Raw genomic sequence first — 27,855 nt, 5'->3', positions numbered from 1 at the left:
ATTTATTATAAAAAGACCAGTTCAAACATAACATGAAATGCTGCTCTATGCTATAGTCTAAAACAGTTGAATTAGGGGCGCCTGGGTGGCGCAGTCGGTTAAGCGTCCGACTTCAACCAGGTCACGATCTCGCGGTCCGTGAGTTCGAGCCCCGCATCAGGCTCTGGGCTGATGGCTCGGAGCCTGGAGCCTGTTTCCGATTCTGTGTCTCCCTCTCTCTCTGCCCCTCCCCCGTTCATGCTCCGTCTCTCTCTGTCCCAAAAATAAATAAACGTTGAAAAAAAAATTAAAACAGTTGAATTATAAATATTAATTATTATAATAAATATAGAAAACTAGGTATGGTAATAATGACTTCATTTGAAAGGATATTGAACGATACTCTTTTAAGTGTACATTATGAACATTTTGACACAATAAAAAACTGTCTTTTCACCAACTTCATAATTTTAAAAATTTTAAATATTTAACATTTTTTAAATGTTTATTATTCTTGAGAGAGAAAGAGAGAGACAGCATGAGCAAGCGAGGGGCAGAGAGAGAGGGAAACACAGAATCCGAAACAGGTTCCAGGCTCTGAGCTGTCAGTGCAGAGACCAATATGGGGCTCAAACCCATGAGCTGTGAGATCATGACCTGAACTAATGTCAGACACTTTACCAACTGAGTCACCCAGACGCCCCTAAAAATTTTTTTTAATGTTTATTTTTGAGAGAGAGAGAGAGACACCAAATGTGAGCAGGAGAGGGGCAGAGAGTGAGGGAGACAGAGAATCTGAAGCAGGCTCCAGGCTCTGAGCAGTCAGCACAGAGCCTGATGCGGGGCTCGAACCCACAAACGGCGAGATCATGACCTGAGCTTAAGTCAGATGCTTAACTGACTGAGCCACCTAGGTGCCCCTCATAATTTTATTATTATATTGATCTCTAGTAGTGCCTTGTATATAACAGAGTTCAACGTATTTTTGGTAAAAGAAAATGTCCAGGTTTAGTAAGAAAAAAAAAAAGTACAACAGTCACAGATGCTTGATTTTAAAAATTCAATCAATGCAAGGATAAAATAAAAAAATGAAAGCCCCCTTCCTACTTCCTTGGATGCTACAATCCACAGGACTGGCAACTCTTTACAGGATACTTTTTATGTATACTAAAAAGAGATATGTTCTTTCAAGATTTACCTGGAAAAGATTTTAAACTAATTATGCATCATTAAGACACATACAAATCCTAAAAGCAAACCTAACAAGGAAATGATGCAGTAAGAAGTTATCATTAAAAGATGGCTAATGCTTGAACTATAAGTACTTGGGTGAGGCCCAGTCATTTATATGCAAATTTCCAAAACTGGCTGCAATTATATTTCATCTCCATTACCTACTAGTATCATCCTCAATAGAAAGGAAAGCTTTCTTCTTATAGTTTTGGAAAACTAGTGATGGGTTACTCCCTCAAGCTAAAATAGATGGCTATATCTTAAACACCTTAACACCTTAAACATATCTTAACACACCTTAAACACCACCTATCTCCACTCCATGCAGTACCCTTGCCTGGAGGTGATGCTCGTTCTCCTAGAAAGGTGTGGCACTTCTCATGAGAGTTGATGCAGTAAAAACTTAGATAATTCTAAGTCCGCTCTGGTGGAGACTTAAAAAAAATAGCCTTTGGTAAGTATGTTAGTTTCCAAGGTTGCTGTAGTGAAGTATCATAAACTGGGTAGCTTAGCTTAGCACAGCAGAATTTCTTCTCTCACAGGAGGCTAGAAATCTAAAGTCTAGGTGTCAGTAGGCTCACTCTGCTCCACCAAAGGCTCAAGGGAAGAATCCTTCTTTGTCCCATCCAGCTTCTGGTGGTTGCCAACAATCTTCGGCATTCCTTGGCGTATAGATGCATCATTCCAATCTCTGCCTCTTTTTGTCACAGGGCCTTCTGCTTGTGTGTCTGTGTCTCTTCTCTTCTCAAAAGGGCACCAGTCACATTGGTCCAGTATCCAGTATGCCAGTATGACCTCCCTCTTTTTTTTTTTTAGTAGGCTTTACACCCAACGTGGGGCTCAAACCCAAGACCCTGGGATCAAGAGTCCCATGCTCTTACCAACTGTGACAGGCAGGCACCCCCAGTATGACCTCATTTTAACTTGATGCCATCCACAAAGATCCTATTTGCAAATTAAGGTCACATTCACAGGTACCAGTGTTAGGACTCCAATATGTCTTCTTAGGGGACACCATTCAACGCGTAACAGAAGGAACAAGTTTCTGCTCAAACTTAAACATGAGAAATGTCCCATTTGTTAATGACACACTTCATCAGGAAATAACGGCTCAGCTCTGGGTTGCTGGGAAAATCGATATTCCTAGCTCACATGTTCCATGCCTCCTTCTCTATTAGAACTTGCACTTGAAGGGCACTTGGCTGGCTCAGTGAGTAGAGCATGAGTCTCTTGATATTGGGCTTGTGAGTTTGAGCCCCAGGTTGGGTGTAGAGATTACTTAAAAATAAAATCTTAAAAAAAAAAAAAGAATTTGCACTTGATTAGACATTGTCAGTGACTACTGTCAGCACCTTACACATCATCCTCTATTTCCTAAATGAAAATCTGCCTGTTCTAGAATCTATTGAATTAGTAAGCAAGCAAAGAATTCAGAACTGATATACACATGGATGAAATTAGGAGAAGGTTTGGGGAACTCCTCACTTTCTGGACATGTTCTTTTCTTTTTTTCTTTAAAAATTTTTTAAAACATTTATTTATTTTTGAGACGGAGCATGAGTAGGGGAGGAGCAGAGTGAGAGGGAGACACAGAATCTGAAGCAGGCTCCAGGCTCCCAGCTGTCAGCACAGAGCCCCTTGTGGGTCTCGAAATCACAAACTGTGAGATCATAACCTAAGCCAAAGTTGGACGCTTAACCGACTGAGCCACCCAGGCACCCCTGTTCTTTTCTTTATTTATATGTCTCTTAAAACAAAAAGGGGAAGAAAGAAAAAAAAGAAAACCCCATAACCTTGCATGCTTTTGCTGTTTTTTTTTTTTAACATTTATTTATTATTGAGAGAGAGAGAGGCAGAGCGTGAGCAGGGGAGGGGCAGAGTGAGAGGGAGACACAGAATCTGAAGCAGGTTCCAGGCTCTGTGCTGGCAGCTCAGAGCCCGATGTGGGGCTGGAACCCACAAACCGAGAGATCATGACCTGAGGCGAAGTCTGACGCCAAACCGACAGAGCCACCCAGGCGCCCCCTTTTGCTGTTTTTATTTTTTTATTTTTTATTTTTTTAATTTTTTTTCAACGTTTATTTATTTTTTGGACAGAGAGAGACAGAGCATGAACGGGGGAGGGTCAGAGAGAGGGAGACACAGAATCGGAAGCAGGCTCCAGGCTCTGAGCCATCAGCCCAGCGCCTGACGCGGGGCTCGAACTCACGGACTGCGAGATCGTGACCTGGCTGAAGTCGGACGCTTAACCGACTGCGCCACCCAGGCGCCCCGTTGCTGTTTTTAATAAACAAAAATATGATGTTTGCCTTCTTCGGAAGTAGAAATGGTCTAGAGAGCCAAGGTAACATAGTGGGGTAAAGGTTTGTGCTGTCTGGGACTACTTCAGGAGTCAGAAGCCGAAAGGGAAATCTTAATTTAGGATTCTCAGACTAGCATCTAATAGTTTAGGTAAGAATAGAGCTGACATACCCCAGTGTAGACCAGACGAAGTGCACGCTCATACAGAACAGCACAAGTTTCCCCCAAGGGCTGGAAGATACGGGCCTGCATCTACCCGACTTTGTTGGGGTCACCCAGTTCTACTCTTGGAACAGGAGAGGACTGGGAAATGTCTAGGCTATTCCCTTATTTCGCAGAGGAGGAAATGGGTTAGTGTGTAATTGTTTTTGTTATCACACATGACTTGTTTTGTGTATCTTTCAGCCTGTTAGGCTCACTCAAGTGCCACATCCTGCATTCCAACCTCCTAGGAAAACAATCCAATTCAGCAAGCTTCTATTGGGCGCTAACTGCATGCCTAACCTCCAGTTTTATTATATGCTAGACCCGCCCATTAAGTCCTGAACGGTGGTGTTTTGCTTTCTGAACGAGATTGCTAGTTTTTCCTACCGCTTTAAGATTCCGATGTAGGCCAGTGTTTGGTTTTCTGGTGGGGTGGGACGCAATGGGCAGCCTCCTTCGTCGCGAAGACGGCGATTAGGGCGCCTCCAGGCACTTAGGCTTGAGAGCCGGCGGCGATTCCTCCCGAGGCCTGTTCCAAGATACCACCTCGCGCTGCGGAATCCGACCCGGCAGGTAAGGAGCTGTCCATCAGCAGGCAATGGGCGTGGCCTGAAAAGACCGGCCAATCAGAGGGGCCGCCTTTAAGATGGGCTCCCCGCCGCGGGAACCCGCCCAAACCCAAACCACTGAGCATGCGCTCTGGGCCCAGCGCAAATTCCCTCCTCCCTGGGCGCCCTCTCTCCAGCGGGGTCAGAGTTAGGCTGCTCGGGATTTCCTCAGAAGAGGGAAAAAGGAGACACGGCGGTGGGGCCCCTTAGGGACGAGAAAGTGGGAAAGCCTGTGAGAGGAAGTTCCTCAGATCGATGGCTGTCGCTAGCAGCCGCCAGCTCCTGGGTCTCGTGGGGCTAGCAGGCCGGCGCTTCTGGGTTTCCCGGGCTCCGCGCCTCGCGTTCCCGTCCGGCCGCGGAAGGGCGGCAGGAACGCTTGTGGTGTCACTTCAGCCTCTTGCAGGTTACAGTCCTCAGTTTACACGAGAGATAGGCCAGCCTCAGAAGTTTTGATCCCGCCCAAGGTGACGCAGCAGGTCGCCGTTGCGGGGCCGGGGTCTGCGGGACTCGCAGCGGCTGTACCGGCCTGCGCCGCCCCTCACCCGGCGACGCTCCCTTCGGTTCACAGAGGCTCCTCGCCGTTCGCACCACGCTTCTGGGGGCGGAATGGTGGTTTTAGGCCGAGAAGCGCCAATGCGAGTGCGTGTGGCGCTCCAGGCAGGGTCCCAGACAGGGCGCTCCCTCCGGGCCCGCACGACCGCTTTTCTGTCCAACGGCCCTGTGCTCTCTAGGTGCAGCATAAAGCCCACCTTCCTGAGACCCCAGAGGCCCCCGGCCCACAGGGGGCGTGGTGCCACGGAGCCCGCACACTGCCGCTGACCGCAGGGTCCCATTAGACAGGCGCTGGTTTCGGGAACTCGGTCCCGCTCCAGCCCGGGATTGTGCGCCCAGTCGGCGGCGTGCGCGGCCCTCACCTCGGGTCTTCGGACGTGCGGCCCGAGAAGCGCAGGCGCCCCCACCTGTCCCGCAGCCCAGCGTCCCGCCACCTCGCTCCCGCCGTGCGGCGCCTACCGGGCCGACCTGCCGGGCCCGCCGTCCCGCCGCGCCGGCCCCTCCTCCGTCCGCCCCGCCCCGCCCCGCGCCGCGCCGGACACCCCGCCCCGAGGAGGCGGCCCGGCAAGCGGCCGCCGAGGGAGGCTGGTGGCATGGGGGAGCCGCCGCCGCCGCCGCCACACTCACGGTCGCGCCTAGCGAGCCCGGGCGTTGCTCTGAGCGCGGGGAACCGCGGACGCCTGGGGGGGCGCCTCGGGGCGTGACACGGTGCGGAGGGCGCGGCCCCGGTTGCCCCGCCAGGACGAGCGGCGAACGGCAGGGGGAGCGGGCGGGCGGCAGCGCCGGGAGCTGCCTGCGGGCCAGGCCCGGCGCCCAAGGCGCACCTGGCGGCGGCGCGGCCGGGCCGGACCGCGGGAGCAGGCGCGGCGGCGGCAGAGGCGGCGAGGATGTCGCAGCCGCCGCTGCTCTCTGCCTCGGCGGAGACTCGGAAGTTCACCCGGGCGCTGAGTAAGCCGGGCACGGCGGCCGAGCTGCGACAGAGCGTGTCGGAGGTGGTGCGCGGCTCGGTGCTCCTGGTGAGTGCGGGACCACAGATGGTGGGAGGCGGGCGGGCGGCCACCTCCTCCACGCTCCTCTAAGTCGGTCGGGCCCAGGCCGAGCTGCCCGACTCAGCTAGGACCGCAGGATTAAGAGGTGGTGGATGCTGCACAGGGGAGAAGGGAAGGTCCCGGAGGGGCAGCAACTTCCACATCCCCACCCTGAGTCCGGGGTTCCTCTCCCCACTACTGCTGCCCCTTCCCTCCTGGGAATTTCCTGCGAGTGAGATCGCCATCTCCCTCAACTAGTCCCCTCCCACCCCGAAGTTTACCTCCTTCTGCCAAATGGGGCTTTACTCTCCTTTGCCCCCGTTTCTCCCGCAGTCCCCTGCTCTTCCGGTATTCAGGAGGGGCTTGACACCTGTGGCCTGGAGGGACGCAGGGGAGTGGAGGTGGGGGCTTCCTTTTTCAGTCCAAAACCCTGGGTAAGAGGTGGCCCTGCGTACCCTTTGGGTGGGCTGAGCTCCAGAAGGGAAGCGGTTCCGCCCCCTCCCCTTAAGCCGGCTTCCTGAGGTTTGGCCTCCTCTTCGGAAGGATTAGGGGGCGTGATAGAAACCCTTGGTAATTTCAGCACTGGTGCAAATTACTATGGAGTTTGGGGATTTGAAGCAAGCGAAGCAATGAGGTCCAAGATTAATCGGGTTGTAGCAGAACATCTTTAAAGAATAGGCCTCTGGGTGTAGGATGATGAAGTTTTAAATCGACTTCTCCACAGCCAGGGCTGGTCCTGCTATATTTGGAAACGCAGTACATCCAGATCACTCAGATGGCTCGGGAGAGGAGCGACTTTTGATGGCAGCATGTTCTCTGGGGCAGCTGGAAACTTTTAGCTGCTCCTTGCATCGTCGTTGGCATTTGTTTTCTGGAAAGGGGCTTGTTTGTGGGCGGGTGACTCGTGTTTGTTGGAACGATGTGGGAAGATGGGCCTTGGAAGTGATTGTCTGTGCTTTGTGGCCCTCTGTGTGGGGTATTGTCCAGTGGAGTGCAGGTCCCTTGACACAGGAGCTGGGGCATCTTTCTGGTGGCAGATAGATGCCCTTCCTGGGCAGACACAGGATGACATGAATGACGTTTGTGGAGATTGGAGATGAAACTTTGCTGATTTCCGTGTCCAGCTTGCTTAGCTTGATTTTTCTCTCAGTTGACAGCTCTGCCAGATCACCCCAGATTCCTCAAACTCCAACCAGTCCGTCCGTAATACAATAGGGATTTTATTTTGCTTTTCTACTGCACTTGATCAGTGGGTGGTAAGAGTAGAGTAGGAGTTGGGAATAGACTAGAACCTGGTTTCTCCTCCATAACCCAAACTGACTTCTCTTCCTTTCGTCTAAGGAGGACTTCCTGCATCCTCTTGATTTTTGCCATTGTATGTGTGTTAAGGATAAAGCCTGCAACATCTGTGGCGTCTTTTCTGTTCTCATGTGAAATTTAGTTCTTTGAACCAGGAGCCACTGCCCTCAGCAGGGATTTGAGGCAAAAGAAGAGTAAGTAAAACATGACTGTGCCATGATTTCCAAAGTTCTGGCAGACTTGAACTGAAGAAGAGGTTCTAGTTTAATGACCATCAGGTTGAGCACAGAAGTGCCAATATAGGCACAACCTTGCAATAGACGTAGATGTGCAACATTCCTTGAGTATCTGCCCTTCCCACTGGAGGATGGCCTACTGATAGTGACCTGGTAGTGTCCATTCCCATGTCTGACACACTTCCGTGGTACCTCATGACACTTTACTGGTGCATCTGTTTTCCCTGGCACCCTCTGGCATGGACCGTCAGATGCCTGGCTGGTGTCTCAACTCTTAGTGTCCTCTGTGGGTGGTCACTTGTATGATGAAACAAATACAAATTGCAGGAAAGCCGGTGTCCTCGCTGGGGCATTTGAGGGGCCCCCAAACTGAATGGGAAGTGCATTGCAGTGGTTCTGCATTGCAGAAGGAGGAATCGGAGAGTTTATAGATCCTAAAAATAACCCATTAACCTCACTCTTCACCTCCTCCCAGGCACTCTGCTACCACCTTCTTCTTCATGCTCCCCAGTGTCCATCAGGAAGCCACAGTAGGTGCTCCTGCCACATAAGTTCTGGTCTGGCTTTGGTCTAGGAGGACATAAGGAGGTGCCCCTGATCCTTGCAGGAGGCAGAACAGCAACCAAGCCACGGTTTGGAGTCCCATGGTCTAATGATCCATGCTTAGATGGAAGTATTACTCTGCTCTGCCTTTTTTTTTTTTTTTTTAAATGTTTTTATTTTTGAGAAAGCACAAGCTGGGGAGGAGCAGAGACAGCGGGACAGAGAGGATCTGAAGCCAGCTCTGTGCTGACAGCAGCGAGCCCCATGTGGGGCTTGAACTCACAAACTGTGAGATCATGACCTGAGCCGAAGTCGGACATTCAACCAGTTCAGCCCCCCAGGCACCCCTCTTTTTTTTTTAATGTTTTATTTATTTTTGAGAAAGTGCAAGTGGGAGAGAGGCAGAGAGAGAGGGACAGAGGATTGCTCTGTCTTTGACAACTTGGGTCAGTGCTAACACAATGCCTACAGCATAGTAAATGCTCAATAAATACTCTTAACTAGCTGACTAATAAAGCAATTTTGCAGATGGGGTAAGATTAGTTAAAAATGTGCTAGGAGAACTGGACAGCAGCATGCAGGAGAATGAAACTAGACCACTTTCTTACACCATTCACAAAAATAAACTCAAAATGGATAAAGGACCTGAATATGAGACAGGAAACCATCAAAACCCTAGAGGAGAAAGCAGGAAAAAACCTCTCTGACCTCAGCCTCAGCGATTTCTTACTGGACACATCCCCAAGGGCAAGGGAATTAAAAGCAAAAATGAACTATTGGGACCTCATGAAGATAAAAATGAAGGGAATATGGATATAACTAGTTCTTCCCTTGCTTCTAGTACTGGTGAGTGGCTGGTAGTGAGATCAGAAACAACAAAATTAATAGTTTAGTGGGTACTAAAGGCTGCTGTTTAAAAACAAACTTTAAAATGTGAAAGTGAGACATGCTCATAAGTTTTTCATTGTTTGATAGCTTCATTTTTCATAGGCTCAGGTTTGCGGCCCTTTAAAAATGATTTTGTATTGGGGCGCCTGGGTGGCGCAGTCAGTTAAGCGTCCGACTTCAGCCAGGTCACGATCTCGCGGTCTGTGAGTTCGAGCCCCGCGTCGGGCTCTGGGCTGATGGCTCGGAGCCTGGAGCCTGTTTCCGATTCTGTGTCTCCCTCTCTCTCTGTCCCTCCCCCGTTCATGCTCTGTCTCTCTCTGTCCCAAAAATAAATAAAAAACATTGAAAAAAAATGATTTTGTATTAATTCAAAGAGCTTGAAAATAAACATACGAAAAAGTGGAGAGAATAGTATAATGAACCCTCATAGTCTACCACACAGATTCAATAATTATCAAGATTTTACCTAAGTTTGCTTCAACTGTCCATTTTTTATTTTGTGTATGTGTGTATGTTTGTGAATTCCGGATCTCTTGTCCTTTCTCCCCATACTCCTAGTACGTATTGTTAAAAATAAGGATATTTTGTATGGAAGTATAATGCCATCATGCCATCAACATAATGCCATCAACAGTAATTGTTGATATACTCTTCAGGTTTCCCAGATTGCTTAAAAAACATCTTTGATAGGTAGTTTGTTCTAATCAGGATTTAAATAAGGTTTGCAGACCTTTTCAAATGTGGTTAGCTCTTTCTTTTTTCGTTTTTCTTTCTTTCTTTTTTTTTTTTTTTAAGGTAGGTTCCACATCCAATGTGGGGCTTGAACTCATGACCCTGAGATCACGAGTCACATGCTCTACTGAGTCAGCCAGCTGCTCTGGTTCTCTCTTTCATGAGGCTTAGAATTATGGTAGTGAGGACCCTATCTGGGGTTAGGAGTCCTGGGTTTTAATCCTAAAGGCTTAGTAGTTTAGACCATGGGCTCTGGAGGCAGAGCATGTGGTTTGTAAGTCAAGCTCTGCCCCTTACCAGCTGGGCAGTCTTAGGCATATAACTTAAACTTGCTGTGCCTCAGTTTCCTTATCTGCGGAGTAGAGATAATAACCGTACTTATTTTTTTAGGGTTGGTTAGGAGGATTAAATGAGTAATATAGAGAAAGCTCTTTGACAATGCCTGGCATATATTTGACCAATCACTTAAGTCACACTGTGCTGTTGTGTAACTTATCTGAACTTTAGGGCTCCATTATATTAAATGAGGTGCTGTACTAGATTGTTCCTAGAGGCTCTTTCCTTATCAACAGGCTTGAATTCTAAGTTGCTTTTTATGAGTAGTAGATGTATTGCTAGTAATCGTCTTGGTTGTGGGAAAAGTAATTTATGAGTTTGGCTAATGAAGGAAGAGTCCTCACAATTCCAGAATTAGTTTTCCATGATTTAGAATAGTTGGGAGGGCAGGGCAGTACATTCAAAATATATGCAAGCTCAGAAGAAAACGTTCCCTGAGACAGGCTGAGTTGTGAGTGCTTTTGGAGCTCCTGAAAGCATTTTACCTTGCTTGAGTCTTTCAGATTTATTAAAGATAGCATCATAATGGCCTAGATCTAACGGACTGTATCACCCAAGGCCTAAAAATATCCTTTCTCTGAAAGATTTGTGTAAATATTGTGACATGGGCCTTTGTGCGGGTTTACCAGGTATTATGAACTTGGGTATTGATGCCTGCCTGGGTCACCTGGCTGCCAACTTCCTTATTGATCTTATCTCTGTATGTTCAGCTTCAAACCCTCCTTCCATGTCAAGCCCCTGCCAGTGATACTATTCCATGCCCTTCATCCAGCAGTATGAAATGAAATGAAACCGAGTCAGGTCACTAAATTTTCCTTTGTGTTACTGGCAGAGGATGGACAGAAGGTGTGGGATGATTCTCTCCTGGAATATGTGCTTGAGGCCTTCCTCACCCTCTTAGGTCAGTCAGCTCAAGGTTCCAGTATTATCTGAGGTAACGTGAGACCCGAGTGGTGGTGTTCTTTGAAATCCTCGGGTAAGGTAAAACCTCATTTTGGCTGTAATTTCAAATCAGATATGTTAGTAAATCGGCAACTGAACTGGCCTGAGCATCACCTCACTGTCTTTCTCCACCCTCTGGTGGAGCCCTAACAAACAGAAATGTCCCCAAACACAGGAAGTAGGGTGGAGGCCCATCTCTAAGTAGATAATCAACAACAGGTTCTATTTCTTTGGTTTCTAGTCCATTTGAATATTAGGAGACAGGAGGGCATTAGTAATGCCTTGAGTTTGAAAAGGGAGGGAAGGAATTGTAAAATCTTTCTCCACGTGGATTGAGGGCCTTCTCTGTGCTAGGACTGTTTGCTGACTGGTGGAGATACGCTGCTGTGTTAGAGCGAGTCTTCGCCCTGAGGGTTTATGATCTAAACAGGTGGACAGGTCAGTAGTCTACAGAAAGGTGGATCACAGTACAAGGGAGCACATTTAAAAGGTCAAATGGTTGGTTCAGCGCATAGAGGAAGATGAGATGGCAGAACTGGTGCACATGGAAAAGTGTTCTGAGGAACTAAACAGGACCTGGAAGAGGCAGAGATAAGGGGGACTTTTTTCCTAGAAAAGAATGAGAGATTGAACAAATGCTTGGAATGCCTGGCTAGGCCAAGAAGGAGCAAGCAGCAGCTTAGACAAAGAGGGACAAGTTTTAGGAGGAAGGGGGAGAAATTTTGAGAGGTACGTTTGCTAATTTGGAGAACAATTTCAATGATTGGCTGAGAGTACATCACAAAATATATATATATTTTTTCCCTTGTCTCTTTGAAACCTATTTAGGTTTATTTTATTTTAATTTATTTATTTTTGAGGGAGAGTGAGAAGGTGAGCAGGGGAAAGGTAGACAGAGAAGAAGACAGAGAATCCCAAGCAGGCTCTGCACTGTTAGTGCAGAGCCCAGTGCAGGGCTTGAACTCACAAACTGTGAGATCATGACCTGAGCTGAAATCAAAAGTAGGACGCTCAACCAACCGTGCCACCCAGGCGTCCCTGAATATATGCTTCTGAGAGACATCTTTTCCTAAGTGTAACCTTGGGGGTAAATAATGTGACGGTTTTATGTCATGCCCAAGGACAGGGAGAAAGGTCTGTGGCATGAAGAGAAAACCCAGAAATAGGACTCAGTGTGTGTAATCATTTAGGGTATCATGGGAGGAGTAGTCAAATGTGGTGAGTGCGCTCCATTCAGTAAATGGTGTTGCAAAGAAACAGTGTTGGGGCCCTGCCTTTTATACTAAAATAAATTATAACTAAATATAAGAGTTGCATGTGAAATAAATAAAAGAAGCAGCATAAAACATTGATGAATAATCACGTAAGGGTGGAGAGGGATTTTTAAAGCATTAAAGTAAAGGGAAAAACCAGTTTTGTCTGCGTTTATGAAGTGAGCTGTGGCTTTGCCACTGGTGAACTGAGGCCTTGGAGTAGGTTACTTCACCTAAGCCTCAGTTTGCTCATCTGAGAGTTCGGATTACTAGATATTATTATCTTAGTTTTTAAAATAAAGATCAAATAAGGTATTTAAATCACTTAATATGTTTAACAGAAGTAAGGTCATGTTATATTAATAAAGTAAGAAGTAAGGTCATGTTATCTTGACTAAATATATCCGCATCCAGCATTTATTGAGCACTTACTATGTCCTAGGATATATGTTAGAGCTTTACATGTGGGAGGGTGAGTCACAAGGTGACCCGGCTGTAAGTGGAGGGCCTGGGTCTTGAACCTGGGCACTGTGGCTTCAGACCATGTGTTCCTAACCACTCTGCCTATTGCTTCCCATGTGAACACTCAAACCTCTGTTCTATGTGTAGCAAGTACTATAAATTTACGTCAGTAAGCTGCCTCTGACTTGATTTCAGCTCAGGTCATGATCCCAGGGTCACGGGGTCGAGCCCCATGTCAGGCTCTGCACTGAATGTGGAGCCTGCTTAGGATTCTCTCTCACTTCCCTCTGTCTCTCTCTCCTGCTCTCACTCTTTCTCTTTCTAAGAAAAATCCATGCTGTCCATATAGAGACGCCCAAAATATAAAGAAAATAAAAGTTTTGTACTCTCTCTCTCTCTCTCCTTAAAATAAAATGACAAAGAAATATTTTTTAAAGGAGTGCCTGGGTGGCTCAGTCAGTTGAGCATCCCACTCTTGATTTTCATTCAGGCCATCATCCAGGGTCGTGGGATCAAGCCCCGGGTTGGGCTCTGCACTGAGTGTGGAGTCTGCTTAAGATTCCCTCTCTCTGCCCACTTCCCCAAATAAATAAAACAAAATAAAATAAAAAGTCATAAGCTTAGAAACACTAAACACTTTATTTATTTATATCCATATCTAATAGTATTACGTTTTTAAAAATGTATTGAGAGTTCTTGTAAATCAATTACAAAAAGAAAAACACTCCAGTAGAAAAATAGGAAAGGACATTAATACGCAATTTCTCAAAGAAAGGAGTATAATTAGCCAATAAGGAGCAGACAAACATGTTCAACCTTGCTAATAACTAGAGAAACATTAATCAAAACAAGATGCCATTTTTGCCTGATAAATTTGCAAATTTGCCAAGATAGAAAAGACATTTGCAAGGATGGGTGAACTCCTGTTTGCAGGACTACTCTGTCCCCAACTCCAGGGACTCTCATTTGCATAGCATTTAGTGAGAATTGTGCCTCCTGGATTTTATGACATGATGAATGGTGTAATCTTTTTGCATTTGGGCTTCATATCAAAAACTTTAACACACTCCCTTTTTTTGGTCCAGTACTTATAACTGTGGGAATTTCTCCTGAGGATCAACCTGAAATGTGCATTTAAGTTCAGTGTCTGAAGTCACAGTGCTGACTGCTCAGGGCAGAAAATGTAAAATACCGACCAACTGCAGACTATCGAAAGATCTTGACAGTAATCTAAATAAGTTGTGGAATGTGGAATATTTATGATACCATTACGTTTTGTTTTAGAAGAATATTGTTGAGAAAATTTTTCCATTGCATCACTGGAAGGCAGGGAGGCTTGTGTTTAAGTTCAGGGGCTTGGGCCTGGCTGTTTGGGTTCTAAGTACCTCTTTGCTACTAAGCATGGTGTAACCTTGGATTGCGCCCTTGAAGTCTGACTTGTCCTTGGTGTGGGGTGGCCTCTCAACTTGTTGGTCTGCAGCATTTGATGCCGTTCAGCCCCCCTCCTTCCCCTTCTCTGGTTCTCTTCCATGCTCCAGTCTTCACTCTGTCCCCTTGCTACCCAGACACCTGGGGGCATTCCTGACGGGTCCCTTCTCCACTATTGGCTCATGGCATTTAATCTCTGCTCTTTACTCTGAAGGGAGCTCTCCACCTTCACTTGGACTTCTGAATCTTTATCTCAGTTTCCCCAGCTTAGACCTGCTTGTCCATGTGTACTTGGACCTGTCTGACATGTGTACTTGGCTGTCCTACCAGTCCCTTATGTTCAGCATCTGTGAAACATAATGCCACTTTTCATCCCAAACCAGCCATCCTCTTTGCGTTCTTTTCCTTAGCAATAGGCATTATTGTCATGGCCACCGACTTTGAAATCTCTCATTCCTCCTTTATCTCTTCTTTTCATCTCCTTTTGCCTTCCTCTTTCCATCATCACTGCATCCATTATGTCCTATTTCTGCTTCTGTGTGGGCGAATGACTCTCAAACCTTAGTGGCTCAGAAGGGTTTTTTTTTCCCTCCCAGTGCTGCCTGTCTGTTGAGGATGGCTGGGGCCATGTTATCCACATCCTGGGACCTGGGTTGGGGACAGCCACCATCTTGAATATGGTGTGTCCTTGTTGGGGGGAAAGAGTGTGGGGACTCCCTCATAGACTCTTACTCTTCCACACACTTTTGCTTCCGGTCCATTGGCCACACCTAGCTCCAAGAGCTGGGAAGTCCATTCTTATCTATGTGCCTGGAAGGAGAGCTAAGATCTTTGGTGAGCTGCACTCCTGACTGCTGTGACCTATCGTCCCCTTCCCTCTGTCTCCTGCCCTTCCCTTGGTCCCCGCCATAGTCCCTCCTATCTGGTCTCCTTGCTGCCTTTCTTCCTCTATCCTTAAGGCTTTAATTCGGAATCCTTAACACAACAGTGCTTCCCACTGCCCTTGGAATAGGAGCTTGGACTGTAAGGTGCTCTCCTTGTCAGGCACCACTCTGCCGTTGCTCACTGGCTCGGCTTTAACGTTCTCCGGATGCCAGGCTCTCTCATACCCCAGGACCTTGGCAGGAGTGCTTACCTCTGCCTGGGATAATAATCACCTCTTGCCTCTTTCCTCATCTGCCAGGCCACTCCCCTAGGTTTCTGGAACTGTACTTACATGCCCTTGCCTCACAGAGGCCTTGCCTACCCACCCAAACCCGAACAGGCCTTGCCTGTTCTTTTCTCTGTTCCGCTTAGCACAATTTAGATATTTATTTGTGTGTGCGTTTGTTTAATGTCTGTTTCCCTCACTGAACTGTTTGTTGACCACAGTTTCTCCAGGGCCTGGCAGATAGCGGGGCTTCGACCAATATTTTACGTGTGAATAAATGAATCCTGAAGACTACATCTTACGCTTTCAGTTTTTCATCTTTTTTTTTTTTTGATTCCCCCTTGCCCTTAATCTCACTCCCCTGTACCCATTTCTATTTACTTCATTCTAGCCCATCTCCCTCTGCCAGATTAATTTTCCTAATGCTCAGTTCCGTTATGTCATTAATTTTTCATTGCCACCTGACAGATTTGGTTATCTTCTCGCACGTAAGAATATCACTTTGGAGTGGCCCTGTGTTTGTTTTAGTTTAGAAAAAAACTGGTCAGGTTGTCAGTAAATCTGCATGATCTCTGCATAGTTTTTGAAAGCAGCCACACATTTTGGTACAAATAAGATTAATTTTCTTTTTTAGGACCATTTGTCTTCACCAACTCTTTAGAGCTTCAGTGTATAAAATAACACACTGATCTAATTCTTGTATTAGCTATTTATTAGCTAACTGATCTGAAAACAAAACAAAATAAAACAAAAATACAACCAATAAAAACCACTGGAAGTGCCTTCCATTCAGTTGAATCTGAGTCTTGCAAACCATGCAGAAGTACGTGGATGGTGAAGTTGTTTCTGTTTCTTTTACATCTCTGGCACTTTTTCTCTAACAGACTCCTTGAGTGCTTATCAGTGAATTGATAGCAAGGAAGCATACTATCTGATCAGAACTCTAATGCCAAATGGTGTGTTTGAATCTCCCCACCTCCTTTCTTTGAATTTGGCAGGGATAAATACCATGAAGATAGTACTTGGGTGTATCTACTTTGGGAGGCAGGCTGGGCCAGTGCTTGTGTTAGAGACATGGCCATTTATTTATTATAGATTAACATTTATTGAATGTTAGCTAGATTCACTGAGAGTTAATCTGGAAGCTGATGTCCACAAACTACCTATGGTTTCCACTGACCACTTTATTCTCAAGTTTATTCTGAAACTTGTATATTCTTAGTTTGAGATTCACATGCTCTATTTTCACACATTTCGTCTTGACAGAAAATACATGTTCTGTCGTGTGGCTATAGTAATGTTCTGTGGAAAGATGTTTACTGTGCTAAGTTAAAAAAGAGATTATAAGCAGTCTATACAGAATGATTCACTGAAAAAAGTAGAGGTAGTATTTTGTCCATGAGAAAGGTTTATGACCTTACAGATGCTATGATAAACCATGCTCTTTTGTTTCAGGAATAAGTTAAATATCAGATGTTTAGTTCCTGAATTCTAGAACATAGAAAAGGTTGGTAGTATAACCAAGATGATGTTGATGGGGGATTGTTCTTTCTAGGGATGCAGTGGAATATAACGGATAAGAACTTGGGCTCCGGACATTCGAAACCCGAGCTCTGCTGAGAAGGCTCTTTACCCTGAGAATGGACACTATGACGGCACTTGTCTTGTAGATCTTTGTGATGATTAAGTGAGCACGTGCCTGTAAAGCACTTAGAGTAGGGTTTGGCACACAGTAAATACCCAGTAAGTACAAGCTTTTATTACTTATGAGAGCAACCTGTAAGAATATCATATGACCCTTAAAAGTGCCATTTAGGGAGAATTTATAACATGGAAAAATTACAATGTTGGGGGAAAAAGAAGCAAAATACGGAAATATGTATGATCACAACTGTGTAAGAAATAGCCTGTGTTTAAGAAAAATGTTGGGGGGCGCCTGGGTGGCGCAGTCGGTTAAGCGTCCGACTTCAGCCAGGTCACGATCTCGCGGTCCGTGAGTTCGAGCCCCGCGTCGGGCTCTGGGCTGATGGCTTGGAGCCTGGAGCCTGTTTCCGATTCTGTGTCTCCCTCTCTCTCTGCCCCTCCCCCGTTCATGCTCTGTCTCTCTCTGTCCCAAAAATAAATAAAAAACGTTGAAAAAAAAAATTTTTAAAGAAAAATGTTGGAAGGAAATACATGCAAAGTAGGCATATAGTTTGTTCTTTATATATTCTGTTTCCTAATTGCATTACTTTCACAAATGGATAGTAATAATCTATTAAGGAATACAAAACACAATCAACGTAGGAGGAAAATTTTGATGTTGCATATAAAATTAGGACTCTCTGAAAATTGCACGTGTGTATCTTAGTGCTTAAACAAGTGTGTATCTTGATGTAAAATGTGCTCCTGAAGTGAGATAGACAGTTGCATCTTGGTAGCAAAAAAAACCTGTCAATCAGTTTAAGATCCTACATTAAATGCTCATAGAAGAAGGCCCATGTGAAATAGTGAAACTTTGCATTCGACAGTTTTATAAAATTCTTTCAAAAAACTGTCTTGCTTGAGCCTTCGGAAAATCCAGTCAGACAGGGATAGTTACTTTACTTCTGTTTTTTGATGAGGAAACTGAAGACAGGAGAAATCAAATGACTCACTTAAGGTCATCTGACTAATATTTAGCAGTTTTTCCATGGCAGGGATTGTCTAAATGATATAATTTGAGTTTCTTGGAAACTTTTTTTTTTTTAATGTTTATTTATTTTTGAGAGAGAGAGAGAGAGAGAGAGGGAGGGAGCATGAGTGGGGGAGGGGCAGAGGGAATGGGAGACAGAATCTGAAGCAGGCTCCAGGCTCTGAGCTGTCAGCACAGAGCCTGATGCAGGGCTTGAACCATGAACGGTGAGATCATGACCTGAGCTGAAGTTGGACTCTCAACCAACTGAGCCACCCAGGCGCCCCTGAAAACTTTTTTTTAAATTTAAATTTAAATTTTTTAAAAGTAATCTCTATGCCCCACGTGGGGCTTGAACTCATGGCCCCAAGATCAAGAGTTGCATATTCTGACTGAGCCAGCCAGGTGCCCCGAGTATGTTAGAACTTTTAAATTGTTTTTTTTTTTTTTAATTTTTTTTTCAACATTTTTATTTATTTTTGGGACAGAGAGAGACAGAGCGTGAACAGGGGAGGGGCAGAGAGAGAGGGAGATACAGAATCGGAAACAGGCTCCAGGCTCCGAACCATCAGCCCAGAGCCTGACGCGGGGCTCGAACTCACGGACCGCGAGATCGTGACCTGGCTGAAGTCGGACGCTTAACCGACTGCGCCACCCAGGCGCCCCAGAACTTTTAAATTGTTAACTTGAATCATTAAACACCTTTCAGGAAAGTACCATGAATTCTCTGGGTTGGGAGAAATTTGTGACATGGAAATGAAATCATATTGTTTTGGAGGTGAAAGTTATCTTTGAGGTCATCTGGTCCAGTTTCCTAATTTTACAGATGAAGAAGATTAAGATCTATCATGGTTAAGCGATTAGTCTGTGCTCATACAGCTAGTTAGTATTATAGACAAGAACAAAATTGAGTTTACTGACTCTGGGTCCAGTGTACTTTCCACTGACCACAGGAAATAATTGAGTTTACTCTGTTTACACTTGCATTTCATTGAATATCTTTACAGACCATGATAATCAGATTATATCAGACTATGATACATCCATTTGCACCATGGATCTTCTGCTTGTATATTTCATCAGTCTCAGGCCAGTTGGTAGGTGAAATTGACATTCATTTTTCTACAAGCCAAGAAAGGAGTTCTACATTTCTGTTAAGGGGTTAGGAGGAAAGAGAGAAGGAATTAAAAGGCAAGAATTACAAGATTAATCTAAAAAAGGTCTCAATAGAAACTTATTGAGGAATGAAGAATTAATTTAGTAGTCAAATAATGTTATTTAAGGGATAGAAAATCATGGTTTTATGTGTACTTTGGTTCAAATCTTATTTGGCTTGAGAAAAAGACTTTCCTGGGCCTATTAACCTAAAATTCTTTACTGTAGAATAAGGTCTGTTAATGTAGGTCATTTTACCTTTCAGGCTGCTTTGCCTTGGCTAAAATAAATATTCAGCTATAAATGGCATTTTGGTTCAAGTTGTATTATTACAGGAAAAGTTGCATTTTTAAAATTGTTCAGTGAATTTATTTAATCTGTCATTCTAACATATTGCTGTTTTCTTAAGTAGAAAGCAGAGTTCCTATGGTGAGAGCAGAGGTGCCATAATATTTATAGTATGTTAGACTCATTTATAAACTATTATACTAGCTAGAATTTGCAGAATATTTAATCTTGTAGGTTACAATTTTTTTCCTCTGGCTTTTAATATATTCATTTAGCCATTTTGATTTTCTTTATTCTTTGAAGAAAAAGAGAATGCTATTTTTTTTCTAGAAGATTAGTAATAACTACTGTTATAGGATTCTTTTTTTTTTTTTCCGAACTGAAGAATGCGTGTGCCTTACTGTCTTATCTGGAGGTAATTTTGTGAAAAACCAATTAACACATCAAATTTTTAATGGAACATAAAACTTAAAACCGCTCAAAACTGAGAGAGGCAAAGATTGGTGACACAGCATTAGTTTCTCCTGGAAGAGTTAATATATCCAGGCAAACTTTAGTAAACACATTGGTATTGAGATTTCTGTACTGTGTAAGAGGAGGTGAGGGAGAAGAGGGATGATCAGTAGAAGATGATGGTTTCTTGAACTGGGGACAGTCACTTTTTATAAATCACATATCATGGTCTGGAGTTTCGAAGCTGGAAAGGAGGAGTGAAGATTATGGGCTCTGGATACCCCACAGGTTGGGTGGTGAGGATAGGCTCCTTTGGTAGACATTATAGAGAGCTCCATTTGAGGAAAGGAATTTCAGAATAACTTCTAGAATTTGAGAGAATCGCAGCTGTCTTTTCCCGTGGCTTCATTTGTTAGAAATTGTCATAAAGAAGCCCAATTTCTGTTGTTGACAGTATGGAGTCTTGGTGTTTTGGACATCCTCCATTCTGGGAAATAAGTCCCAAACCAGCCCTACTCCATAATTTCCCAGCATATTCCAGTGAGCAGTATACTACTTGTCAGGAGAACTGGGTTCTGCCTGTGACACTTACAACTTTGTATCCTGGCCTAGGGCCTGCATTGTGTCACCTGTACAGTAGGGGAGGCACTAACCAGCCCAGAATGGACTTAAGCTGATTCTTTCTGACCAGAACTTGAGGTTTGGAGCCTGGCCTGGTGCAGCCTGGAGCTCATTTCCATCCGCAGGGACCTTTGAGAAGGGAGGGGCAGAGGCCTGATGGAGCCCAGTCTTTTCTGTTCCAGGCTTCCCTGTCATGTTCCATATTATCAGGCTAGGGCATCTTGCCCTAGAGCCTCCTGAGGATTCACTGTCCGCTTGTTTATCTTTCAGTGAGGATCTTAGCAGATCTTGAGTCATTTTTGAGTTTTTAATGATGACATTAGCAGACAAAAATGCAGTGTTATTACAGTTTTTTAAGTTCTTACGCTTCAGTGTTCAGTAGATCCCCGGTTATTATCTGTCGTTCATTTACTCAACAAACACTGAAGGATAAACATTTGATTAAGACACAGACCTTGTCTTCAAGAAGGGTGTTAGAGGGAAGGAGGAGCATAGATGAGACTCGGGGAGCTTTGGGGTTGGTGTTCCCCTTTGGGAGTCCTCTGCTTCTTGGCTCTCTGGCTTCCTGCAAGGAAGAAGGAAGGCTGTGACTAGTGCAGATCAAATTTGCAGGAAGGTCTGAGACTCAAGTCAGCTTTTAGGGAAGTAGAAATATACCAGGACCTCCACATCTGTTACTCTGCTTCCGTGACACCCAGGAAACTTGAAGCTTGATGTACATGCTCGTGGCAGCGTGGTGGTAGACTGTTTCCTCATGAAGCTGTTGGGTGAGGGTGGAGGAAACTCATATCAGTGATAATGGTGCAGTGGGAATCGTGGGTTAGGGCTCAAAGGAGTGGGCTAGAGAGGTGGGAGGGAAGGCTTTTTGTTTTTCTGGTAATGCAGCTGTTAACCTTACAGAGAGTCCTAAAATTAAGATTTTTTTTAGCTATATACATGTGATTTACTTTGAGGCTAACTAGGGAAAATAGGGCATTTATGAGATTAATTTCTTTGGGCAGCTAGAATGTGTCTCCTAGGTGCAAAGACCCCAAACATGCAGGGATTTGGATCTTGATTATGTCCTTACTTAACCCCACAAATTGTGTGAAGTTTAATAACAGTATCATATTAGTATTTTAAACTTATATTAAATAATATGGTAGTATATTACAGTAGTTTGTTTTCAACTATCTAGTTGATAGTGCAAGAACTGTAAAGCCTCTCTTTTCTTCAGAACTGAAAATGAAACTAATTTTTGTGAAGCTCCAGATTAAAAATAATCTGAGTTGATTTTAAGAACTGTGCATGAAAAGAAAATTAAGTTTTTTATGCAAAATCGCTAGGATCTTTAGGCTCCATGGAACACAGATTTGCATGGCGCTGTTACCTGGGTTTTTACTGATTGTAAAAGATACTGAGTACTTAACATGGGGGTTTTTGGAAGCAAGGTGACATCCTGCTCATTGCAGTTAGGCTAATGATAGCATAAATAGTAAGGTACCGGTCACTATTTCAAGTGCAAAGAAACATCTGTTCATAGAGTACTAAAAATGGTTCTTATATGAAGGTGTATGCATTTGGTTTAGGCTTGGTTTTTGTTTGGTTTGATCTTAATTAGTTATTTTGCTTCCTGCCATTAAGGATATGTGTGGATCATGTTAATAATACCCTGGGAAAAGAAATGAGCAAGTATTTGATTGTCAGATAAATATGGATGCACAGGTATATTGTAGATGCTTCCACATCTGTGTTTCCACGTATATCTGAATAGATAGATTTTTAATCTCACATATGCACCAAATTAGTTGAGCACGTTTGTTGAGTCCTTACATGTGCCAACCACTGTCCTCAGTGATTTGTGGAATCAGGATGAGTAAGGCAGATCCTATCCTAAGGTGTTGACGCACTAATAGGGGAGAGAAGATTGCAAAATAAGCTTTATGCACATTTAAATAGAAGATTGTATCATTGGAGAGTTATAAGTAAAGCCTTAAAGAGTCCTCAGGAAGGTGAGTACTCCTAGTCTAGGGAATCAGAAAAAGCTTAATGAAGGAGATGGCATTTTGAGCTGAAAGTAGACTTGAATTGTTTTAGATAGAGGGTCCTGCACAGGTGAAGGCTCCTGGAGAGGAAATCATGGGCTGTACCTGGGGAGCAGTGAGTAGTTAAGACTGGTGAAGTGTAGAGAGAGTTAGGGATATATGGATCTGGGTCACGCGGGATGGTGTGGAGAAGGTGGACAAGGGCCAGGTCGTGGAGTATTGACTTTATTCTTTGTTTTGGGTTTTTGACCTGGAAGATGCCCTGATTAGAGTTTTGCTGCAGGCATATGGTGACTGTGTGGTTGGAGCCTAGAGGCTGGGACATGGATGGGCATGGGGGCAGAGAGCTGTGGTCTTAGATATTACTTAGGAGACTTTTGCCATAATTTAGACAGGAAGTAATGAGGAGGGCATAAAGTAAAAAGGTGATGTGTAAAAGAAGTATTTTGGGATAAACTGGATGGGTATTTGGACCTGATTAGATTAGGTTATTTATTTATTCAATAAATATTTACCAATAATCTTCTTCTGCCCCACACTAAGGTGAGCTTAGTGTTCCCTGGCTGGGTGAGATTGAGAAGCTGGAGGTATTAAATATAGCTTTAGGTTTCAGCCCTGGGAGACCGGGAAAGTGGTGATGCAGAAATCTGAGAACACCCTCCTTTTTACGTGGGCCTTGAGGGGAGTGTAAATTTATCTGGTCTCCTGCTTTCAGATAAACCATTGCAGACAGATGAGAATCTCATCTCGCATTATAAACTACCACCAGAGAAAAGGATTAGCAGTGAGCTGTTAGTGGCCTTCATTTTTTAGAGTGTTTAGGGTAGAGCAGACAGCTTTAAAAACCATCTATCTAGCTAGTCCTCTTTAAAATACTCCGTCATGATCAGTGTGTGTTTAACCGTGGGGCCCCAACCAGCTGCCTTCTCTGCTATGGTCTGCAAGCCTGACATTCTGACTTCCTATCAGTTTTTTGGAACGAACTTTCCTGTCTCCCCTTTTCAGGGAAAAATTAAAGAAGCCTTTAAAAATGGTCATAATTATTTAGAGTCAAGATAGTCAGGTAATTAATTTTACCACTCTTTTTGTGCAGAGTTCTAAAGTTTACTTGTTTTAGGTAAGAGAAAATGTGGCTGCTTTGTACAAGAGGGCCCCAATTCAGTTTTGGAGGTGAGCTTCTCTAACATTTCTAAATACAAGCTAAGTCACTGCATGGATTGATAAATTATAGATGGAAAAGGGTTCTCAGTTTTCCTCTTCTTGGATTTCTTTCCTTCCTATGGCCATAGATCTCTTTTCTTTGAAATCCCATCTTCCTTTGATATCTAAATACTGTTATGTTACCTGGTTATTAGTCAATATGGTGAATGATAATACTAATTTTTTTTCACATCTCTCTGTTACTGTTTTCCCATTCAGATTCCCACTGTAGCCATCCCTTAGGAGAATGAGTACCTGTTGTTTTCTTCCTTCTACTTTCCAGAGAGTTTATCTGCTACTTCTCTTTCCGTGACTCATTCCCATGTCTTTATTTCCAGCCTTGACCAAGAGATTTGTGAAGGTCAGAAGGAAGCCCATTGGTGAAGGCATATGATAAAAGAAAAAGGAGGAGGATACAAGGAGAATTTACCCTAAATGGAAGAAGATCTGCAGGTCTCAGTGGGGGGGCTTCAGAATAGAGAAACACAGTAGGAAGCAAAAACGTGAAGGTGTTGAACCTCCGTTTCTTACTGTAAGGTAGTGCAGCTCAACGTGATACCCACAGACAGGGATTTGCCTGTGAATCGTTTATAGCTGATCTGTGATGAACTATATACAGAGGAGAATAAGGGTGTAGAAACTTTAACAATTTGACAGGCCAACTTTAAGTCTATTCAATCTAATAAAAAATTGGGACTTTTATTTTGTGTATCTTTTTTTAAATTTCACTTAGTAGTTACTATTATTCTTTTGCATTTTATAAAAGTATTGGTCCCAGATAGGTTGGGGGAGGAAGGGCACCTTCACTGCAGGGAGTTTGAGAAGGCATGTTGTAGGTTGTGGAGATGGTAGTTGGGGAGGTTTTACTCCAAGTGCTTGGTTTGGGCAGTGGGAACGATGCGTGCACAGGCCAGGAGCAGGTGGGATCTCATCTTAGCGCCTGAAGAAAAGGGGCATGACTGAGACAGAGTCTTGTGACTCTGGGGAGTTGTGGGTTGGAGGATGGTGTTTGGACACAGGGTACCCACACTCGAGTGAGGCCCAGTCCCAGTGTTTAGTAGGAATGTGCATATCGCCCTGCTGGTGACTTTGAGGCTGGTCAGGGGCTTCCTGCAGCCTGAGTAGGGGCTGTGGGACCATCACCAGTAGTATCCTCTTTGGCTCACAGGACACGAATAGGGTTATGTCATCTTCTGTGCTCTGAGCTTGCTTTTCATCCTTTATTAGTCTCTGTTCTTTCCCACCTCGACTCTGCCTAGACAGACGTATTGCACAAACCTTAATGTTGATTTTTCCCTGTTTACTGAACCTTTCTTTAAAATTCTTCTAATGTGGGCATCTGGGTGGTTCAGTCAGTTAAGCATCAGACTTCAGCTCAGGTCGTGATCTCATAGTTCGTGGGTTCAAGCCCTGTGTCAGGCTCTGTGCTGACAGCTCAGAGCCTGGAGCTGCTTCAGATTCTGTGTCTCCTTCTCTCTGCCCCTCCCCCATTCACACTCTGCTCTCTTTCAGTAAAATAAACATTAAAAAAAAATTAAAATTCTTCTAACATGAAGAGTGATTCCTTCTGTTGATATTTTTCCTGGACCCCTTGTATTCAAAGCCATGCACCTTTCCATAGGCCTTTTCTTAACAGTGTAACTTATCTGACAGTGGCTGTTTTTCCTTTCCTGTGAAAGGTGGTGTCATGATGAATGCCCAACACATATTAACACCAGCAAAGCAAATTCTGGGATCCTGGGATGGCAATTTTATAATTTTTTCTATCTTTTCCGCTTTGCTGGAAGCGACAGGATATTAAACCACCAAACTGGCGTGGTCCTCGGCTGCCTGCCAATGGAATATTTGGGGAAAGAATGGACCAGCTTTTGTTTCTCTTGCCTTCTGTGTAGCCTTGGGGTGGATTCTGAGGGGATGTTCCCCCCCGCCCCCCCCAGAACTAACCCATTTGGTATTGAGAAAGCAGGAAAGCGAGTTTTCCTGTTACGAGCAGTGAACAAAAAGCAAGCAGCGGATGGAGATATCCTGTTGGAGAAGGCTTGGGGGAGAGAATGCAGACAAATGCACCTCATTCTTTCTGCGTCTTTAAGGGATCTGAGGGGATGGGAAGGAAATCAGTCACTGCGGGCCAAGTCAAATGCTTTTCTTTTTATTTATGGTGCTTAATAAGATGGTTATAAGTTTATGCTTTGTGATTTAAAAACTTGTCAGACACAGAGATCTATAGCACATGACAGATTAGAAAAATGAAACAATTATTCTGTTTCTCATGAGGTCATTTGAAGTTTGCCTGTAAGGGGTCAATGAACTGAAACTCTATCCAAGTTATGTTTATTTTTAGGTTTAAAAATCACATAAAAAAGGCAAATTCTTAGGGCAAGTGGGTGGCTCAGTCGATTGAGTGTCCAACTCTTGATGTTGGTTTAGGTCATAAACATAGGGTTGTGGGATCGAGCCCTGTGTTGGGCTCTATGTTGAATGTTGAGCGTGCTTAGGATACTCTCTCTCTCTCTCTCTCTTTCTTTCTCTGTCTCCCCCCTTCCCCCTCTTTCCCTCACTCACGTGCTCTTTCTTTCTCTCTCTCTCTCTCTCTCTCAAAACAAAACAAAAAAACTCTAATTCTTCCAAATTAGATTTATAGGATGGTTTGTCATAACCTCCTAGGGAATCATTTGTTGGTTCTTTTTAAAAAGAACTAACTTTTGCCTCTCTTATTACAGGAGCAGTTCATGTTTATTATAGGAAAATTAGAAAACACCTATGGGCAACTGAATGGTACAGGAATGGGCTGGAAAGACTTAGACGTGGAAAATTAGAGCAGTGTGGTGAAGGAGAGAAAACCAGGGTTTTCTGGCAGCTGTGGGAGTGGAGACAGGGTCAGAGAAGATCCTCTTGAAAACTCTCCATGGAAGCTGTCTTGCCTGCATGCCACATGTTCACTGGTGACTTTTTACCTTTGAGGTTGGCCTTCCATTCTGCCATGGGTTTTAGACCTGATGATTTCCAAGTTTGTTTGGAGCTAGAAAACTGTGTAGTGGTTAGTTGAGAAGCTGGTCAACTCAGGGTATTTCATATCTTGTCAGTCAAGGAGAAGGAGTGCTGGGCAAGAAGGAAGTCTGAAGATAGATTTATATTAGTGAGTGAGTGGTGTGTGTGTGTGTGTGTGTGTGTGTGTGTGTGTGTGTGTTTGCGTGTGTGAGGGAGGGAGAGAGGATATCTTTGAGAGACTTGGTTGTAAGAGAGATAAAGAAAATATAAAAGAGAAGATACAGGAGAATACAACAATTTTTTGAGGGGAAAAGAGGAAATGTACATTGGCTTCTGCCCTTTTGCATTATCTTCTTGACCTTCCCATTCCCTCCATGTTTTGCCATATTGACAAACGCTTAGGTGTTTTGTGGGATGACACTTCTCCCTTTTTCTCAGTAAACATTTACAGAGCAGCTATCAGTAGTCATACTTTCAGTCCATTTTAGTTTATAAAGATAGTATGAGAAATCCTTATAAGGCATAGGATTAAATTGTCTTGAGAAATCCTTATAAGGCATGGGATTAAATTGTTTTGAGAAATCTTTATAAGGCATGGGATTAAATTGTCTTGGGCTGGGGTGCCTGGGTGGCTCAGTCAGTTAAGTAGCTGACTTGATTTTTGCTCAGGTCATGGTCTCATGGTCTCATGGTTCATGGAATCGAGCTGTATGTAGGGCTCTGTGCTGACAGGATGGAGTCTGCTTGGTGTTCTCTCTCTGTCTCAAAATAAATAAACATTTAAACAGATAAATTGTCTTGGGCTTTTTTTTTTAATCTGTGGAAACATGTTTAATATCAAATCTACTAGCTATTTTATTATAGGTAAGGCAGGATTAACATGTAAATGGAAGGTGTAGAAGCTTGGACTAGATAACACGTTGCTTTTTTTAGGTTCTGTAATAAATAGACATTGACTACTGTTACATAGTAGCCACTGGGCTAGAAGCTGGGAAAGAATTATAAATTGGACAGATATGGTGCTTGATCTCACAGACCTTCCCTGATCAGGAGATTAACAGGTAATCCGTTCCAACATAGTGGGATAGGAATTCTGAAAAGAAACATGTGGGATGTTCTGTGATGACATAGGAAAGATGCCTGTTCTGGACTAGAAGGAGTGACTAGGCTGAGACCTGAATGATAAGAAGAAATGGGCCAGATAAAGGGAGATATTTTATTCTAACCTTAGGAAACAGTGTGTGCAAAGGCCTGGAGGCAAGAAAAAGCATGGAATCATCCAGGAGCTAAAAGCTGGTC

General features: G+C 44.1%; 2 protein-coding genes across 13 annotated transcripts in view; one reads left to right on the top strand and one right to left on the bottom strand.

Moving 5' to 3' along the window:
- Positions 1–2,466: 2,466 nt before the first annotated feature.
- LOC124508694 (uncharacterized) lies at positions 2,467–5,472 on the bottom strand. The gene is made up of 3 exons (XM_047075300.1): positions 5,285–5,472; positions 4,105–5,246; positions 2,467–2,504 (listed from the first exon to the last, which is right to left on the bottom strand). The coding sequence occupies exons 1-2, from the start codon at positions 5,470–5,472 to the stop codon at positions 4,766–4,768; spliced, it is 669 nt and encodes a 222-aa protein (XP_046931256.1). The 3' UTR covers positions 2,467–2,504; positions 4,105–4,765.
- Positions 5,473–5,732: 260 nt separating this feature from the next.
- Positions 5,733–27,855, top strand: part of DOCK9 (dedicator of cytokinesis 9) — a 290,859-nt gene continuing 268,736 nt past the window's right edge. For 4 of the 12 annotated variants that reach the window (XR_006962383.1, XM_047081358.1, XM_047081348.1 and 1 more), the window contains exon 1: positions 5,733–5,893. Coding sequence is in view for 11 of the 12 variants with exons in the window: in XM_047081358.1 (XP_046937314.1) it covers positions 5,765–5,893 (129 nt within the window). In the remaining variant the exon portion in view is untranslated. The remainder of the gene's footprint in view (positions 5,894–27,855) is intronic. The other 8 variants (XM_047081341.1, XM_047081331.1, XM_047081314.1 and 5 more) reach the window with 3 other exon arrangements.

This window comes from Lynx rufus, unplaced genomic scaffold (genome assembly GCF_022079265.1).
Source record: "Lynx rufus isolate CCGP_SWC_20201006 ecotype Redwood Valley unplaced genomic scaffold, mLynRuf1.p SCAF_1, whole genome shotgun sequence".
NCBI classification, from domain to species: Eukaryota; Metazoa; Chordata; class Mammalia; order Carnivora; family Felidae; genus Lynx; species Lynx rufus.
This window is presented reverse-complemented; position numbering and strand designations above follow the sequence as displayed.

Coding starts and splice junctions, on each gene's coding strand:
- LOC124508694 (XM_047075300.1), bottom strand. CDS start 5,472: ATGCCACCAGCCTCCCTCGGCGGCCGCTTGCCGGGCCGCCTCCTCGGG. Junction 5,247..5,284: donor GACGCTGGGCTGCGGGACAG/GTGGGGGCGCCT, acceptor GCACGTCCGAAG/ACCCGAGGTGAGGGCCGCGC.